The 19,711-nt window shown below is 34.8% G+C and overlaps 3 protein-coding genes across 3 annotated transcripts; 1 reads left to right on the top strand and 2 right to left on the bottom strand.

Moving 5' to 3' along the window:
• Positions 1-2,064: 2,064 nt before the first annotated feature.
• LOC110721071 lies at positions 2,065-3,723 on the bottom strand. Its single transcript, XM_021900186.1, has one exon. The coding sequence runs from the start codon at positions 3,123-3,125 to the stop codon at positions 2,142-2,144; it is 984 nt and encodes a 327-aa protein (XP_021755878.1). The 5' UTR covers positions 3,126-3,723; the 3' UTR covers positions 2,065-2,141.
• An 11,430-nt stretch (positions 3,724-15,153) lies between these two features.
• On the bottom strand, positions 15,154-16,533 carry LOC110721070 (RING-H2 finger protein ATL56-like). The gene has a single exon (XM_021900185.1). The coding sequence runs from the start codon at positions 16,185-16,187 to the stop codon at positions 15,630-15,632; it is 558 nt and encodes a 185-aa protein (XP_021755877.1). The 5' UTR covers positions 16,188-16,533; the 3' UTR covers positions 15,154-15,629.
• Positions 16,534-17,119: 586 nt separating this feature from the next.
• LOC110721069 (putative EG45-like domain containing protein 1) lies at positions 17,120-18,299 on the top strand. The gene is made up of 3 exons (XM_021900184.1): positions 17,120-17,237; positions 17,889-18,165; positions 18,287-18,299. Exons 1-3 carry the CDS (start codon positions 17,120-17,122, stop codon positions 18,297-18,299), a joined length of 408 nt encoding a protein of 135 aa, XP_021755876.1.
• The last annotated feature ends 1,412 nt before the right edge of the window (positions 18,300-19,711 follow it).

Here is a 19,711-nt window from a genome sequence, read left to right as displayed (position 1 = left end):
AATCTTTTGAATACAAAATATTAAGATGTAGCAAATGACAATATGAATAACAAATTTAATTACAAGAAAATTAATCATAATGTATAATGTATACTATAATCAGTTAGAATGCCTAAAAACTAGTTTACAAATGATAAAGAAGTGGAGTATTTCGCTTCCCATTTCCCAAATTTACCACACATCATGGCATCATGAGTACTTTTTTTTCGATTTTTTTTCGGTTCAGTTTATTACTAGTTCGATTCTTTTTCGGTTCATTTTATAATTGATCCAGTTCAGTTTATGACTGGTTCAGCTCTTTTTCGGTTCAGTTTATGGCAGGAAGATATTTTATATTATGATAATAATTTGGCAGGAAATATTTTATACTATGATAATAAATTTTCAATAAATATTAATTTGGCACGAAGAATTTTTGTACTATGATAATTAAATTTCATTTAAAACACCTTTTAACTTGATTTTAATATTCTCTTTACAGTAAGCAGTTTGTAGTCGATTCATTTATAAGCGGTCCGTTTCATAAACGATTCAGTTTGCAAGCGGTTCGGTTTATAAACGGATCGGTTTATATACAGTTCGGTGCAAACGGGTCGCGGGTTGTTAACGGTTCGGTGTCAATGTTTTTTATCCCGGTTCAAACGGTTTCGGGTTAAAAGCGGTTTCGGGTTAGAAACTGTTCGGTTCTTTTTCGGTTCGGTTTAGAACTAGTTCGGTTCATTAACGGGTTCGGTTCTTATACGGTGTAACGCTATTCAGATCGCTTCGGTTTCGAGTTCATTCACATACGGTTCGGGTCGGTTTTCGATTTTAAAAAACGGTTTTTAGTCGGTTCGGTTCTCATTTTGGTCAGTTTATTTCGGGCACTTAAACGATTTCGGTTTGAAATTCGAAAGGACTGTATACAAAATATCACCACTTCATTACACGGGTTCGGTTCTTATACGGTGTAACGCTATTCGAATCGCTTCGGTTTCGAGTTCATTCACATACGGTTCGGGTCGGTTTTCGATTTTAAAAAACGGTTTTTAGTCGGTTCGGTTCTCATTTTGGTCAGTTTATTTCGGGCACTTAAACGATTTCGGTTTGAAATTCGAAAGGACTGTATACAAAATATCACCACTTCATTACCATATTCCTCTACAGAAGCCACCTATCAGTCTATCACGTAATTACGATAAATTGAGCCCAACTTCTTCATCATTTTTTTCACAATTTTACTTCCAACACATTTTCTCTTGTAATTACAGTACTTTTTTTTTTTTTGGACACAACATAATTACAGTACTTTCAACACGAACCATAATTATTTAATCTATTCCCAAATTGTACACCCTATCACACGCCAAAGAAGATAAAAATTACAAAGGAACTTAAATTGAGCATTTTCATAAATAATGTTAAAATTAAAAATATTTTCGTGTGTACATTGCTTTAAAAAAATATTTCCCACCATATCATCCACGTAGGCTCGGATTTTTGGTTTGTTTGTTGGCTATTAATAAACCGCTAATAAATATTGCGGTTCTATACAAATTAGAACCGCTAATGGTATTAGAGGTTCTTCAAATAGAACCTTTAAGACCATTAGTGGTTCTATTTGAAGAACATGTAATGGTTAGAGGTTCTTAAAATAGAACCTTTAATGGTATTAGCGGTTCTATTTGAAGAACCTCTAATACCATTAGCGGTTCTATTTGAAGAACCTAAACATAAAGCGTAATAAGTCACTGAGTATTTTAAGTATAAACCGCTAATAATATTAGCGGTTCTTTTTTAAAATCCGCTATTGTTATTAGCGGTTTATAGCCTCAGATTTTACAACCTAACACTAATCCTACGTGTACGGTATCACGGAAAATAGTTTTAAAACTGACATATATACGGAATTATTTTTTATTTTAGCATTATTTACCCAAATCACTCAACTCAAATTTCCAATAATAACAAAAAAAAAAAAAAATTAAAAACCTTAAAATGTTAAAGAATCAAGTATCAATAATTCTCGACCCTTGAGAGTGCTAAAGAGATAAAGGCATCACTACAAACAAGATCCAAAGCATGTGCTATAAATAAAGCAAAGTATCATTATCATTTATCACATCTAGAGATAATGGATATATTAAAAAAAAAAATAGAAATTAAAAGTCATAATCATCAATTATATCTAATTGTTCTTCTTCTTTAATTACATTTCTTTTCCTACAATCAAAATATAAAACCGCAAATATTACATAACTCCATAACACAAACCACCCTAACAAAACCACCAATCCTACCATACATCCAAACCTCATCTCCGCCGTCCACGTGTACCCTCCGCTATCATTTGCCAAATCTTCACCGTTAATCACCCCAATCATCTGCCTCCCTATAAAACCCGAAATTGAAAGTATCAAGCCCGCCAAAACCCACCCACAAACCCGCCTTCCTTTCATTAAACCCCACCCAACCCATATCGCTTCATACCCGACCCGGCCTTCTACCACGGACACGACAAGCCCAACTGCAAACACTGACATTAAGTACACCTCGACCGCCACCTGGGCCGCCGTCAAGTACCAGTACTCGACGGCGACTCTATTTACGATGGGATCCAAATGGGCCCACCCCACCCACGCGATAAAGTTAAATAAGCACGTGAGTATGGGTGGGGACCATCTGACCCTGAGAGCAGATATCGCTGTCCTGAGGGTCACTTTCTTTTTCCTGCGTAGAGCAGCATGGGTCGAAACAACAATAGTAGTCAAAGCAATAAAAGACAACAGGAAAATGGGAACACCGTGTAGGAGCTTACGACGAAGCAGCTTCTTCGAGTCAGCTCGAGACTCGTCTTGAATATTGGCTGCTTCCATCCAAATAGGAACCACATCGACGAGCCATTGAAGGCGGGCGATGTGGGATTTAAGGAAGCGAGGCGTGGCGGAGACGGAGTTGGAAGTTATGAGGATGGCTAGTGGGAGGGTGGTGACAGTGTAGAGGATTAAATAGAGGTTGGGATTGTGTAAGAAGATGATCTTCAAAGAATCTAGGAAAATGGAAAATAAAGGAGTTAAGAAGTTGGTAAATAAGAAGTTGGATTTGGAAATTGGTCTAGTTGTTGAATTAATTTCATTCTCTAACATTTTGAATTTGGTATTGAAATTAATTGCTGTTTTTGGAAATATTATGTGTATTTGATGAGATGGGATTAATTGAAAGTAGTTGATTGGATTAAAAAGGAATGAAAGTCGTATTCAAAGAGAAGAACAAATGAAGTAAAGTCGTCGAAAATTGAAGAAATTAGAAGAGGAAGGAGTGAGTAGATGGCTAGTTGTATTACCCTGACAAGGTCGCGTGTGATCCGCAATTTCTTTCAATTGTTTTTGTTTTGTTTAATTGAAAAGTGTTTAGAGAGGGGTGCGTGAGAAGTGCCTAATTGAAGATTTTCCGTGGGTTGTGTTTGGAGAATAATTATTCTTGGTCTTTTTAATTGTGGGTTTGCTCACTTTAAATACGAGACAAAAGTCTACAGCATTTGCATTCTTAAAAGTTTTTGGGTTTAGTTTGAAGTTTAGTATAGTAATTAATTAGACTAAGACCCTGTTCTTTTGAGCTTCTGGGCAGGGTAGGGCAGAGCAGAGTAAAGCAGGGATCAGCAGAGCGGAGCAGATTAAATTTTAGTAGAGTAGAGCAGAGCAGATTTCAGGATAGCATAGCAGAGCAGAGCCGAGCTGAGCAGATTTCAACATTATTATTAATACTATTATTAATGTTGTTGTTGTTATTATTATTATTATTATTATTATTATTATTATTATTATTATTATTATTATTATTAAAACCTACAAATCCAAACAAATTACAAAAAATTGGTAGGGAGCCGAGATACAATCTGGGCCCCCACTCCGATCCTCTAGTTATAGCGAACCCGATTCTATTGAAGATGTGAGCAGCTGCATGAGCACCAATATCCTGCGTCTTAGCGAACGCCTGAACCCGTTTCAGCAACGCAATAACATCCTTATCTAATTCCCCTAACGAAGAAAAGGAGAAAGGAATATTATTATTATTATTATTATTAAAATCATTTTTAATATTAATAATTATTATAATTATTCAAAATAATAAATTATTATCATCAATACAATATTAATTATTATTATTGAATATTAATTATTATTGTTGTTATTATTAATTATTATTTGAAAATTGAGCAGAGTAGAGCAGAGCAGATCAGATCAGCTCTAAAGAACGGGGTCTAAGGGTCTATTCACTTTAGCTTCGAAAGATAGGGTCGAGTCTGATACATCAACCGTCTGTCTACTCAATATCCTTGTACGAGTCCACAATCACTACACGAGATGAACCCTGGTTTGGTGAATTTTAGTTGGCCTTAGGTGTAATAGGACTCCCAGTTACTGCGCGTTCAATCCTATCAGCCCTTCAAGCAGTCTCTGTTCGTCCAGTCTTTCTATTCTTGTCAATCTTGGAAGTCGTGTAAGCCAACCATTGGGACCACCTATTTGTTCGTTTACCAGGTTATCCCCTCAATAGAAGAAAAAGGGTAAGTAAAAGAAAGGCTTTTCATTCCCATCTCGAAATGCGGAGTTCGTTAGTTCAATTCAGTTTAGCTCCAATCAGTTCAGTTCAGCTCCTAATTTTCTTCTCTCATAAAATATTCATTTTAAGCTCAGTTCAATTCAGTACAGTTCAACTTCAATAATTCAGTTCAATAAATATGAACAGGCCCTAAGGGTGTGTTTGACAAAGTATAACTTTAAGCTGTTAATTGATAGTTGTTTATAAACTGTTAGCAGTGAAGATAGATAATTAAGGTATGAAATGTTCCGGAAAAGTAGAGGTTGACTTGCTAGCAATTACACATAAATTAAAAATCAATATATTTTTTTCCCTAAATCTATAGATTAAATTTTCATTAGCTACCTCTAATATTAAAAAAGCTAATATTTCTATCTTTTGATAAAAACTACCTTCGCCACTAAATACTACTCCAAGTCTCCAACTACATTGCCAAACAATCATATTTTTAATTAAATAGTGGCTTGATTGGGTCAAAACTCTAAAAGTTACTACCTGTCCAACACGCCTTAAGATGTGTCGTCATGGCGTGGGTTAGTGCATAGATGGATTGTTATGAGATTTCATATGAGGGTTTATGGATTCTTAACTCTATAGTTAGTTGTCTAAACTTGTTTGATCTATTTTTCAAATAGCGGGCTGTTGCATTTCATTAAATGAATGAATTGTAAATATTAGTAGATAATTAGGCGGGTATGAGAATCTAGGGAGATGGGGTGGAATAAATTATATTTCAATCCATTCCAAAAGCTCCAACCAAACAACCCCTAAACTTGTTGCTTATGATCTAATTTGATTGTTTGATTTAACTAAACTTTGACATTATATGTATGCTAATTTAAAAGGGAAAATAAATAAATCAAGAGGGGTCTTATGAGATTTGTAATAATATAATTTTCAAAAAAAAAATAATGTTACTCTTTATGATTTTGATGATAACACGACCTAACTTATTTACAAACTGATAAGAGCTTGATTGTTTGCGTGCGTGATTAGTTGCAATGACTAGGAGAATTAAGTGTCTTGCAAATATTCCATGAGGAACAAGATAACCAGGAACAAAGCAATCCAAAAGTAAAGAGTTCCCTCACAGGAACTAGTGCTTCAGAAATGAAGACTTAAGAAGAGAAGTTTCCCCTGAGGGAACTTAAGCTTTAGAGTGGAAGCTTCACTAGAGAAGAGAAGTTCCTTCTAAGGAACAGAAGCAGAAAAACATGAAGACTAATATATTTTTATATTTTAGGATTTATATAAGTATAAGGATAATATTATATTCGAAATAGTAGTGTGGAATTGGTCTAAAAAAATTAAGTTGTGCATGCTTTGTTTTAGGAAAACAATTGACTTTAAAATCTTATCTCTTTGTTTTATAAAAAGGATTTTATTTTACTTATTTTCAAAAATCAGTTAAACAAATAAAATCTGTTTTGTTTTCCAAAACTTGCGGCATACTCCCCATGATCTTTCTAAGTCATGGCTTGACACATTGAGGAGTTCATGCCCCTTGATTTTAGGACATGTTCTTCTTAGTGGGTTAGAGAAGCGACGTCATGGATACGCTGCACAAAGAGGTTTATCCAAAGTGAATTTTGTTCTATAAATAGTCAGTTGATTTCAGTTGGAAAACTCACCCTTGCTAAAATAGATTTCATCTTTTGTTTTCTTTAATCGAGTTAAGAGTACAATTCCACATTAGTGAAATAGAGTGTTCTAATGTCTTTATACCAGATTTTATTCTTTCAAGTTGTATTTTGGGGAATTGGGAAGTTTGAGTGAAATTCTGTTTAGGAGAAATAGAAGTGAGAAAGAGAAGAGAGAAGAGAGAAAAGGAAGAGAAGGGTAACAAGTTGGGTGACTTGTTCCTTAGGGCTTTGAGCTCGTTTAGGAATTCAACGTTAGAATCTTTAGTTTGTAATAGGTCCTTTTGCCTTATTCTAGTGAAGATTCTTTTCCTAAAATCCCAAATGGTCGTGATTTTTCACCTTGTTTGGGGCCAAGGAGTTTTACATGTAAAATCTCTCTTGCATTTTCAGTTCATTTAGCTTACTTATTTTTATTTCCGCAAAAAGTTTGACAAAACTACCATACTACAATTCACCTCCCCTTCCTGTAGTATTTATTGAAATAACAAAAAAATTATTACAAAATTAAAAGGTATTTAGCGATAAAAAAACCGCACTTGAAAGAATAATAAAGTATATATTTACAACTAATTTTGATCTGAAATAAGCCGAACTTAATTTTACTAACCTTATCAGAAATAAGGTGAATCAAACACAAGCCTAATGATTCAACAATTTTCCTCAAATTTTTCAAACGATTATATATGATAACTGATTGATCATCATAAGATTCAAATGATTGTATGATAAAACTAATCCAAGAGAGTACATATTAATTAAAAAATGAAAAATTTGTTATTCATGCATCGCTTATACATCCAGTACAACATACTCATGAATAAATACAAAACACTCTCAATGAACGAAAAAGAACATAAATCAAATCAAACATAGTAGCCAAATTAAAGGAAGAAAAAAAGCCACACTCAAACAATGAAAAAAAAATTAGGGTTAGGAAGATTTTGGCTTAATAGAGGTAGTGATTTTAAGCTTTCTTGAACTTAACTCTAAGAGGTGGAGCACCAACACCCAAAAGCCAAGTTCCATCTTCTTGAATATAAACACCCAAATCTCCGCAAATGGTCTCTTTGAAGCCAGGAAGATCATTAGCACTAGGGCAAAACACTAACTTATAATCAAAATGAAATCTTGGGAAAAACCTCTCGATCTTAAACCAACTCTTGACGGTGTTAGGACCACGTAAGCCGGTTGAACCACCAAGAATCACGTATTGGGTTTCGTTTTCGTGTTTGCCGGGCTTCAATGTCCATATAGGGGATTGGTTGCATCCATTGGAGGATGTAAAAGCTATGTTCATGTCTGTGGAGAATGTAATATTTGTGGAGCCGGACTTGATTGGTTTGAAAGTTACAGGAATGCCTAGAGCCTTTGTGTCTGTCTCTTGGACTACATTTAGAGGGCATTTTTCATAGGCATTTAAAGGTTTTGATCCTACGCCACCACCTCGGCGTTGGACCACTGGGAGGATGTAGTACTTTTGGCCACTTACCACTGGTTTAGCATCTGTGTCAAATATGTTTACTATGGTCACGGGAGCAGCTGGTGGTGGTGGAGGAGGGGCTGGGCCGTGGTCGTGGTCATGGTCATGATCGTCATGAGCTGGTGATGGTGGTGGAGGAGGAGGGACAATGTCATGATCGTGGTCATGGTCATGATCATCTTCAACCACTGGTGGTGGTGGTGGTGGTGGAGGGACTGTGTCGTGGTCGTGGATATGGTCATCTTCGACTACTGGTGGTGGTGGAGGGACTGTGCCAAGATCATGGTCATGATTATGGTCATCTTGAGCAATAACAGTGGTTAAAGTAAACGCGAGTAAAAGGAGGAGGAAGGAGGAAAGAATAGGACTATTATATTTGTTAGCCATTTTTTGAACTTCTTAAGTGAGTATTTGAAATGATAATGTTAGCTAAGTTGGATGGATGCCAAGTATGTCCTACTATTTATAGAAAACACATATGTACGTACGAGGAGTACTTGAAACGTTGACTTTCTTATGGATTGTAGTTTGAACTTGTACTTAGTGGAGGGCATTAACGTTTATGCAATAAGCCAATAACTAATCTATCTGTTGTGTAATGTGTATGACTTCTTTCTATTTATGTGTTCACTGTGTCAACATATTGTTTGCATTGACTTTGTACATGCAATTTGTTTTGAGGCCTTTAGTTCGTTAGTTAGTGGGCATGAAATAACTAAAATGTATTTTAAATTCATGTTATTGGTAATTTATGTCAACAGTTAATGTAATTTCCTTGTAAAGGATCACATGCATAGTGTCCATAAAAGGCGAGAGTCAAAGCGAATTTTTTATAAGACAAAAGTATTTCCTTCGGTTTAATTTAATTTGATTTTTAGTTCAGTAAAAATTATTTAATTTCAATAAAATTAATTTCAGTTCATTAAAAATCAGTAAACTTAAAGAAGAAATACAATAGCAATTCAATAAAAATAAGTTCAGTTCAGTAAAAATAATTTCAATTGAGCCAATATAATTTCAGTTCAATCAAAATAATTTCAGTTCAACAAAAATAAGGTGAAATGAACGAAACTTTATTTTGAGTGTTCCTATTAGGCTTTTTACTTGTAGTTTCAATTGTTATCTGTTTTCGTTTATATTTCTCTTATAAATTTGGTAAAAGAAAGGAAACTTAATGTTAATTTGAGAATTTATGACTATAAACAATCCAAGCCAAGTCGAATTTTGGTATGTTAGAGTGAAGCTTGATAAGAATTATCACAGCTAATATGAGCTTGAGCAAGCTTTTAAAATGTGGCCAACATATGATCAAACTAAATACTCCTTAATCAACCTTATCAAAACCCTATATCACTTTTTTTTTTTAGTGAAGAGAACAAGTCCTTAATTAAGGAAATTAAATGTGCCTTAAGGGAAAAAACAAGTCCTTAAAGCAAATTAAAAGTGCCTTAAGGAATTAGGATGATCAAACAGGAGAGAGAAAGTCTACGTTTTTAAAAAGTATGATAAAACACTAATAAATAGCCCAAGGACAATTACTTGTATATCCTAAAAATGTTTGTTCACCTATATGCCTCTATCTAATGTTAATTGCATATAAATTTTCCCTAGTGTAATATAATGATTTAATTAATATGTGGCCTGGGTAATGCACCGAATTTTACTTTGAATATCAATAAATAATACTTGAGCTTTAAAATCATAAACTTGTCCTAGTCGGAAAAATTAGTACTGATCAATACTATGTTGATAAGTATTTCTTCTCATGTAAAGAAATGTTTTAAGTTTCCTCTTTCTGTCACTAATAGGATCGATTCCTTGGTGGCAAGGTTTTTCTGGGTAAACAAAGGTGATAAGGGTATGCATTGGGTGAAGAGAGATACCTTACATCTTCCAAAAGGTATGAGAGGTTTGGGCATCAGATCTATGGAGTGTTTAAATGAGGCTCTCTTGTTTAAACAAGTTGTTCGAATGCATTGCAATCCACAATTGCTTGTGGCTCGAGTGTTGGAGCTAAGCCACAACTGATCCATTTGCATTGGCAGACCTAAACCTGGGGGCACAAGTAAAATTTCTTGGGGCCGGAGAGGCCTTCGGGATGTGGGAAACAAATTGATACATGGTTTTGCTTGGAAGATTGGGGATGGGGAAAAGGTCAGAATTGCAAATATGAAGTGGGTGTAGGGTGCAGTTCTGGAGCTGAAGTCGAGCCTCACCCTTACTAGAATAGGGTCAGGTAGAGTTAAAGACCTCTTAATGAATAGTCCAAGACAGTGGAATGCAGTGATTGTTAGAGAGAGGTTTGAGTGGGAGTCGGCTAAAAGAATCCTGGAGATGGAATTACCAACAACTGATGAAGAAGATCTACCTTATTGGAATTATCACCCTTCGGGTATCTACACCGTTAAGACCGGGTATGTTTTTCTAATGCGTGTTTTTTCTTTGGAACAAGATAATGCTCAGGAGTTCTCCTTCTATAAACTGATTTGGAAGCTCAATATTCCACCAAAATGGAGCCTATTTTTATGGAAACTGTGTATGAATGGTTTGGCGGTTAAGCGCAACCTGATCCAACGAGGAGTGGAAATTGATGGAGAGTGCGACTCTTGTGGTATGGAAGAAGAAGATATTCAACATATTTTTAGGTTATGCTCTTTTGCGCGATATGCATGGAGAAATTGCTCCTTGCATATTAGCTCTGAAATTGATGAATCTACTCCTTTGGGACACTGGATTCAGAATCATATTATGCCTTTTCATAGCGAGGATGGGAACCAAAGTGATAGGATACATGTGTTTTGTGGGCACTTTGTGGAGTCTGTGGCTGACAAGGAACGGGAGAGTCTTTAGAAATGAAGGAGGGTATTTGGCTGATTTTTACAGACATTATGATCTCTCTATGAAGAGTCTTGCAACCTTCCTCACACCTAATGTGATGACCCACGGGGTACTACGAAATTTGGATAATGTGTGTGGGGGGGGGGGGGGGGGGGGACAGCCGTCAGGATTTAGAAGATTCAATATCGGAAGGTGTGGTGGTCTCTCGGAAACACCTCTAGAAGGAAATATAGAGGTAATAATTATGGCTGACAGTTCATGGAAGAAATGCACGGGGCATGCGGGTTTTGGTTGGGCTTTTTCTTCGGATGCCGTAAATTTTTTCGAAGGGGAGGGGAGTTTGGCAATGCTCTCTCGGCTCTACATGCGGGATTGTTAGCTTGCTTAAAAGCTATTAAGTGGGCACGATCGAAAGGGTATGTATCAGCATATCACAGTTTTTACAGACTCTAATGTTATTATCCAAAACTTGCAGACATTAGAGAGATGAGGCTACGTTGGACTATCAGGGATTTATTGAAAGAAAGTAATCTCTTGGATATGTGCACTATTGTCAAAAAAAAAAAATCATAAACTTTTTTATTTTTCTTTGAAAAAGTGAACAAAAATAGCTAATAAAACTAAATAAATGTTCTCAAATTGGTGCTTTGTACAAAGTGCTTAGTGTGTTATAATTGAATATATTAAAAGATAGCCACGTGACACATATATTTTATTAGGAACACTTTTTAATATATAAGTATGGATATAATTTTTTGGTAAATTTGTCAGAAAAAACCTTTTAAAAGCACCATTTTGCGAAAAAAAAACCTTTTAAAGTTTTTTGGTTTAAAAAAACCACCACGTCCATTATTTTTGCAAGAGGAAACCTATTTACTTAATTAACCTCTAATTTACTTAATTAATCTCTAATTTCCTCCCATTTCTTCTAACCTCTAATCCACCAAATTACTTAATAATTAGATTCAATTTATATATTTAAATAAACCACCACCCCAACCACTAACCAACCACCCTCCCCCTTCCCCTTCCCCTTCCCCCTCCCTTGGCAGCAACCCCCCACTAAACCCGCTGCCTGGATCCCCCACCTCCTGTGACCTACCTCCACCGCCGGCTGACCTTCCCTCCCTTATCCCCGTTGCCGACCACCACCTCCCTTCAAAATTTTTGTTCTAGTTTACTCAAACATGCTCAAATCAAGTCCAAATCAAATGCAATTTGCTTCTAAATCACCCTAGCATCACATATATATTAAAAACCAAAACAATTATCAATTGCAAGCAAGAAGCATAAAATTAAAAACCCCCAAATTGATTTTCTAGGGTTTATTTTTCAAAATAAAAAGGTGGTGGTCGCCGGCGAGGATAAAGGGGAAAAAGATGGTTGGACGGCGGTGGAGGTGGGGAATTTGGGCGGCGGGTCTGGTGGTGGGTAGGGGGTTGCTACCAAGGGAGGAGGAAAGGGAGGAGGAAGGAGAGGAGGTGGTTAGAGATGGTGGTTTGTTTTATATATAAATTAAATATAATTAATTATTAAGTTAGTGGATTAGAGCTTAATTAGAAGATTTAGGAGGAAATTAGAGATTAATCGGTTTCCTCTCGCAAAAAAATAAACGTGGTGGTTTTTTTTTAACCAAAAAGCTTTTAAAAGGTTTTTTTTTTTTCGCAAAATGATGCTTTTAAAAGTTTTTTCTGACAAATTTGCCTAAATTTTTAAATTTTTATTTACTCATTTTCTCTCATAAATGTTAGTTGCCCTTTTTTTAAAAACTCCCAAACAAAGTGTGCAAACATTTATACTACTCCCTCCGTTTTTTTTTAAATGCATCACTTTGACAATTGCATTTTTAACATATCATGGTTGACTTAATTTTTTCACTTATAAAAAATAAATAAATGTTACTCCGTATTATATAATATATCAATAGCATTTAAGCATTTAATATGCTTCCTTTTTTAGTATTAAGTTGAGAATTTATCAACAATTCACGAGTAATCGGTGTAATAAATGTTTATTTATTGTCAATTCTTTCCATTTTTTCTTTTTCCATATAATTTTATTACAATTTTTACAAATATTAATGGTTAAAGTTGCACCTCGACAAATGTATCGGTCAAACTGATGCATATATATATATATATATATATATATATATATATATATATATAAACAACAGAAATACTAAAAATATTTGTTTACATATTCTCCCTCCTTAATGTTGTCTAACGCTTGAAAGACTTTGCTAAACGTAACTAGCTAGTAGCCCTCCTAGTAATATTGAAAAGAAAAATCCGACCATGAAAAGAATTTTTGGGGCCCTGTCCAAAGTCACACTTTGTACACCCCACTTCTACAAAAAAAGTTCCTATCTTCCTAATCTTAGGCCCTAACTGCTATCATCTTCCTATATTTGTTCAACCTGAATGCTCTCGTCTCTTCTGCTAAGCATCCAAAAACAATAGAACACCTCCTAAAAAAAAAAAAACCCACCAAAACCAAAATTTGACTCGCTTAAACCAAAAAAAGACTTCAACCATTAACATACGAGGGAAAACTAGAAATTTGTTCGTATACAACATAAAAAGTGTCGGTTACAAACTCATACTGGAGTTGATCACGGACAGTCAGTAGTGGGAAGGACCGAAGGACAAAATAAGCACAGAGCAGATTAATTACATTAGAAATGCTCTTCCAAGTGGTGGTGGCGGAGGTCTGTTTGGGAGATGTCGGTAGTGATCGTGGTAGGAGAACGGTGGGGCATTGATAAAGAAGGTGGGCTTCAATAGAGGCAGAGATCTGGATTTGTGAACAAGGAGGAAAAGCTTGAAGGAAAAAAAAAAAAAAGAACACACTTCATAATAGAGAAAAAAATTCAGAAAACTAACCATATAGTGCCATGCAACTTTGCTGACCTTTCGTGAGAAAGAAACACATGAAGCTATGAATGACAATCTCAATCAATAATTAATGATCTCTTAAGAAGGCGTGATGAAAACCACCGGAGACTACCGGCACAACCACCATAATCTAGCTTCTAAGATAAACATTGGCTAAGTACTCCATGTCTCCATGGAAAATAAACGTCGATGTATCTTCTTAGGCCCTTCCTTAGTCCTTAGTCTAAGGGCCATAGATCACCAAGCTAATCAGTAATCACTAGTGCAGAACCAGCAAAAAAGTTCAGCAAACAGCAAGAGCAGAGAAAAACAGTTTCTACATTGCTAGGCAGATTGCAAGTGTATCTATAATTCAATCCTACATACTTTCAAAATTCACCAAAATCACCACTGCACGTCTACACCAATACTTTGGCATCACTAGTCATCACTTCTTCAAAGCTTCAGCAGTTGAGCACAGGCACACAGCAGCCGCCACAACAATCACTAAACTTGATCATTTGTCATGAATCTTATAAACCTACTGTAGTAGGTCTTGTTTAACATAAGGAGATTGGTAAACACTGCCTAAAATGATAATTTTGTTTGTAATTAACTGTGAAGCCATGCTCTGTTTGTCAAAGCATGACAGGATTGACAGCTTCAAAATGAGACCTCAATCAGCATTCAACAGATTCATCTCAATCAGCATTCAACAGATTCATAGCTATAACAGAGACATAAAGCTTACTCAAATACTCACATTACCTATTTGTCATAGCAAAAAAGTTTTTCAAACATCTCCCGAACCCTGATAATCTATTATTCTAAAGTGCATTTCACACACACACACACACAATTCATCAACTAAATTGTTCAATCATTGTCCAAATTGGCTGCTTCAGTGCTTCCCATTATAAAATACAAAAATAACTACAATTCCTCCACGAAGACAAACAGCCTATGGAAAAATTGTTCATTCGCTGTGGGAAGCACACCTTTACCAAGCAATCAGGGCAATGATGCATAACATTTTCACCATTGCAATATGGATTAAGATTAATTTTCTCCAACACTCCAACCCCATCCCAACAAAGCATTTGACTGCTTCATAACTCCAAGATTAAGTTCAAAATGCAATGCGCTGTGAAGCCATGTTCTGTTTGTCAAAGCATGACAGCCTCAGAAAGAGACTTCTTTCAGCATTCAACAGTAACAAAGCTATAACAGACATATAAAGCTTACTTGATGCCTCATATTGCTTATCCTAATAGCAAACAACTACAACTTTCAGTCTATCAAACACCTCTTGGATCCATCTCATCCAATTTTGTAATGTGCATTTCACAGGCACGTTTTATCAGCTAAGATAAAGCTATACGCCTATACATTTCCTGTCGGAAAGGGCTGCTTCCAACAGAAAACACATCAACTGTATCCTCCACAAAGATGAAGACAAATAGATGGAAAAATTGGTCATTCACTGCACTTCGCCCGCATGTTAGATGTTACTATGATTCATAAAAGTACATACTCAATCATCATAAGAAGTCATCTTTACCAAACAATGAGAGACGCATCTCATTTTCAACATTACAATATGGACTTCTCCACATATCATCTCATTTTCAACATTACAATATGGACTACTCCACATATCTCAATACAAGTAAATAACCTTATCCTAAAAACAAATATGAAATATATACGGTATATATAATATACCAAGATGAAATTTCACTAAAATTCCACATTCCTACACATTTAACTCATAACATGGAGGTGTTCAGTTCAGTGTACGACATACATCCTCACTTAACTATAGCTCTCTCAAATGAACAAATGCGAGCTTTAGGAGTGTCATATACCTCGGCACATGATTAAAATCACCCTTTATTATATAGCTCAATCAACTTAAAAAAAAGTAGATTAACTTTCGAAGGAGAAATGATTTAGAACTAAACCCATTTATATTATGCACATATGGTTTCTATATCACCAAAACTTGTGATATAGACTCTAAAAACACTCATTCAAGAGTACTAACTTCATATAACCTCCATTTAAAAAAAAGAAAAAAAAAAAAAGAAAAAAGAAAAAAAGAAGCCTAATTTACATTGATTCAACTGTAAACAAGAAGTATAAACTTCCCCAAAACAAAAACAGGGAAACAAAATACTTAAAAAAAAAATAAAAAAAAATTAAATTGCGTTACCCACAAGCAGCCCACAAGTGTTCCCAGTCAATCGAACCTCTTCCTTTACCTTCATGATCCGTTTTTTTAATGGAGCTCCGACAAACAGGACAAACGGGCGACTTCAAAATCCATTTATCAACACAATTCAAGTGAAAAACATGATTACAACCGGGTAAAACCCGGCAACTTTCACCTTCCAAAAGATTATCCAAACAAATCGTACAAACTTCAGAGCCTTTGAATAACGATTTCGGAAGAGTTTTAAGCAATTCTAATGAATACCCAGATGATAAATCCTCGTTTCCTGAAATGGGTCGTCGTTGGTTGCGGCGGTGACGATGCCGGAGAGCACCGCCGGCGATGCAAAGATGAATGAAGATTATGGCGGCAACACCGACAAAGATGAAGAAGAGAGAGATTACGAACGCCATGATTAGGGCTTGAAGAAGGATTGAGAGGAGTTTTGGGTTTGATTTTGTGAGAGTTTCCGGCGGTCGGAAGTCACCGGGAAATTGATGGCTAGGATTGTTGCCAGTGATAGCATTTTGACGGCTGCGATTGTTCCTCGGCATTCACCTTGATTGATTTGTTCTTGGTAAAAGTGATAGATATTTTTGTTTTACTTTTTATTTTTCTTTCTTTTGTCTTTTGTGTAAGGAGATCCGATAATGAAGAAATGGGGTGGAAATTTGAGAGGAATATAGGAGGAGAGAAAAAGAGATATTCTCTTATTTATTGGTGTTTTTTTTTTTTTTTAAAAAATTATTTTTTAAAAAATAATTTTAATTTTTTAAGGGATGGAATGTGGGGTCAAATTGGGTTTGTAAATGTTGGATTGGACCGTAATTAAAGCCCATTGGATACGTGGGGCTTTAAAGACGGTAGGAATTTGGAAACATAACCACTATGCATACTACTGAAAAAACTATGGGCAGAAAGGCAGGGATAAGGTTTACTATAATAATCCATGTAATTTACGAGTAATTTTATTTATAATCTACAGTATATATACATCCGAAGTATATTTTGAGTGTTAGAGAGCCCCAAAAAGCGAGGAGGAGAATCGATCTCAAAATCTCCTAAAACTTAAGAGCAAAGCTTTAATTACTTGAGCTATCCCTTAAGTATATATTATGGTTTTAATTTTTATATCAAAAAGAGAATATAGAAAGGAAAGATTAAGGGAGGTGATAAGTGTTTTAATTTTATATCAAAAAGAGAATATAGAAAGGAAGGATTAAGGGAGGTGACATATGGCATGTAAGTGATTTGTGACGACATGTGTCATACAAGTGATTTGTGCTTTGTGCTTTTATATATCTATATAAGTATAGATATAGATTAGAAGTTGTGATTTCTCTATAATCATTTTAATTTTTACTTGTAAATGTATTTGCTAAGGTATTTCTGGGAAGTATATGTTATTTAGCAAGTAATTTTTCTAACCCTTTTCTAAATACTAGCTCACATAATTTGTTGGTTTCAACCGAAGTAGTAAGGAAAAATGTCAATGTCAGTTAAGATATCACTGGTTGTTATTGCACTCATCTCCATCACTACTAGTCTAATTTCATTGTCATCGGCTATTCCCGGAACTGCCACATATTACTCATCGTATACTCGTAAGTATAATATACTCCTAGCATTTTATCAATTTTAATTTTTTATTTAATTTTCCCCATTAGTCTTTAAAAACGTTTGAAAACACTTTGTCATATTTTCTTAATATAAAAATGAATGGTTTGTAATTGACTTGCTTATGTATGATATTGACATTGAGAGTACAGTGTCTACTATCTTATGTACATTCGGAGTCATTTGCTCATTTAACCAACAAATGAACAAAAATAATTTTTGCTCAGTTGAATGAACAAATAATCCGGGTGTACGGTACACCCCGTTGTATATAATAAATTCTAATTGACATTATTTCTCCTTGTTTTAGATAAGATTAGATCAGACTTAAGAAATAATATAGTAATTAAAAAAAAAGTTCAAATTAAGTTAGATCAATTGGAATAGAAAAGATAAATAATTCAAAACACACACATTTAAATTAAAAAAATTAAGATCAAATCAAATTAGATAAAAATTATTAGGCTATTTTCATTTTGACCGTGTGATCTAGTCAGATCTTAATTTTTTTTTTCTTTATGATACAAAGATATAATCTTATCTTATCAAACTAAATCAGAAAAAATAAATATCAGTACTTTTATTAATTAATTAACTACGGAGTAATTAATCTTTTGTTCGGGTTGCATAATATGTAGCATCGGCATGCAATGGAAGTATTCCAGGAGGAACATTTGTAGCCGCAGCTGGTGATAAATTGTGGAAAGGTGGTAAAAATTGTACGAAAATATTTGAGGTAGCATGCACAGGTTCATTGTATCCATTTCCACATCCATGCAAAATTGGTACGAGTGTTTATGTTATAATTGTGGACCGATGCCCTAATTGTGTTGTCACTTTTGAGCTTTCTAAAGAAGCATTTGCCAGTATTGCTGATCCTGTTTTTGAGGGAGTCATTACCATTGAGTATCAACCGTAAGTTGGCAACATTATTATTACAGTCTCTGTAAGTCCAAAAATGACATAATTTATTTTGAGAAATGTTATTATTGTGTTACACTAATGTTTTTATATTTATATAATTTTGATTTTACAGGATTAGAAGTTAGCATCATGAGATACAGTGCCCATTGCCCAAGACAAGAATTCAAGAAATACTTATCTTCGCCAATAGCTAGATGTTTTGGAATGCTATTTGTTATCCATATATATACAATGTCAAAGGAGATTTGATATTTAAATTTCATTTATGTCAATATATAGAACTAAGGGTATGTTAATTGTTAAAGGTGCATTCTTTTAATCCCCCCCCCCTTAAAAAAAAACTTTAATTTTATTTAAAGTTATCCGCTTTAAGGAATAAGGTTCCACCAGGACCACCTCGACAAAAACATATCTATTAGCCTTATGAAGTGAACACAAGAATCTACTTTCGTCAACACTCTCTACTACTCTTTTACAATTGTTTTAGTGTGGGATAACACTTTGACTCACATATATGGGTTAGTTCATGGGTTCAACACTACTCTCCAAGTCTACATCTATGTTATGAGTAGATATTATGTATAATAGATACTTAAAAATATGTATATGCACAAATTTTGATACTTTGTATGTGGTTAGCACACGATAATATGACCATCTCAGGCACCTCATATATGAGGTAATTAATTAAGAAATACGCGATAGGGGTTAACACGAGTCTGCGATGAACAAATTGACCGATGTATATGTGAGCATAGTTTAGAGTTTTAAACTTATGAACATTTTTTCCACGCCTACAATGTCTACAACGAATCAACAAATTGTCCATATTAGTTAAAATAAGTTAAGTTGCTCAATAAAAAAATTTTCCGAAATGTTTACCATGATCCGTAATACCCTCTAGGTCTAATTGGGTGGGTGGAACCATCTAATTAGCCTTTCATATTTTTAAGTATCTATTATACATAATATCTACTCATAACATAGATGTAGACTTGGAGAGTAGTGTTGAACCCATGAACTAACCCATATATGTGAGTCAAAGTGTTATCCCACACTAAAACAATTGTAAAAGAGTAGTAGAGAGTGTTGACGAAAGTAGATTCTTGTGAAAGTAGATTCTTGTGTTCACTTCATAAGGCTAATAGATATGTTTTTGTCGAGGTGGTCCTGGTGGAACCTTATTCCTTAAAGCGGATAACTTTAACCGGTTTACAACTTGCACCGATTTCATTAACGTAAGCCTACAAAGAACGTTTATGACAAAAATATTGATTCCAAAAGACATTATATGACCCCGAGATGTATTCTCTAGAATTTCGAGACTTTTAGACACCGGGCCCCGAAAACTCTAAAATTTCTCAAAAAGCATGGATATTAGCCTTCAATTTTTGAAATTTTTAACTTTTTTTTGAACGTAAATAAAAATTGCCGAAATGTTTAACATAGTCCCTAATACCCTCAAGGAGTCCAATTATGTGCGTGGAACCATATAATTTGCCTTTAAACGACCTATTTACCGATTTACGACTTGCAC

This window comes from Chenopodium quinoa, unplaced genomic scaffold (genome assembly GCF_001683475.1).
Source record: "Chenopodium quinoa cultivar QQ74 unplaced genomic scaffold, ASM168347v1, whole genome shotgun sequence".
Taxonomy (NCBI): Eukaryota; Viridiplantae; Streptophyta; class Magnoliopsida; order Caryophyllales; family Amaranthaceae; genus Chenopodium; species Chenopodium quinoa.
This window is presented reverse-complemented; position numbering and strand designations above follow the sequence as displayed.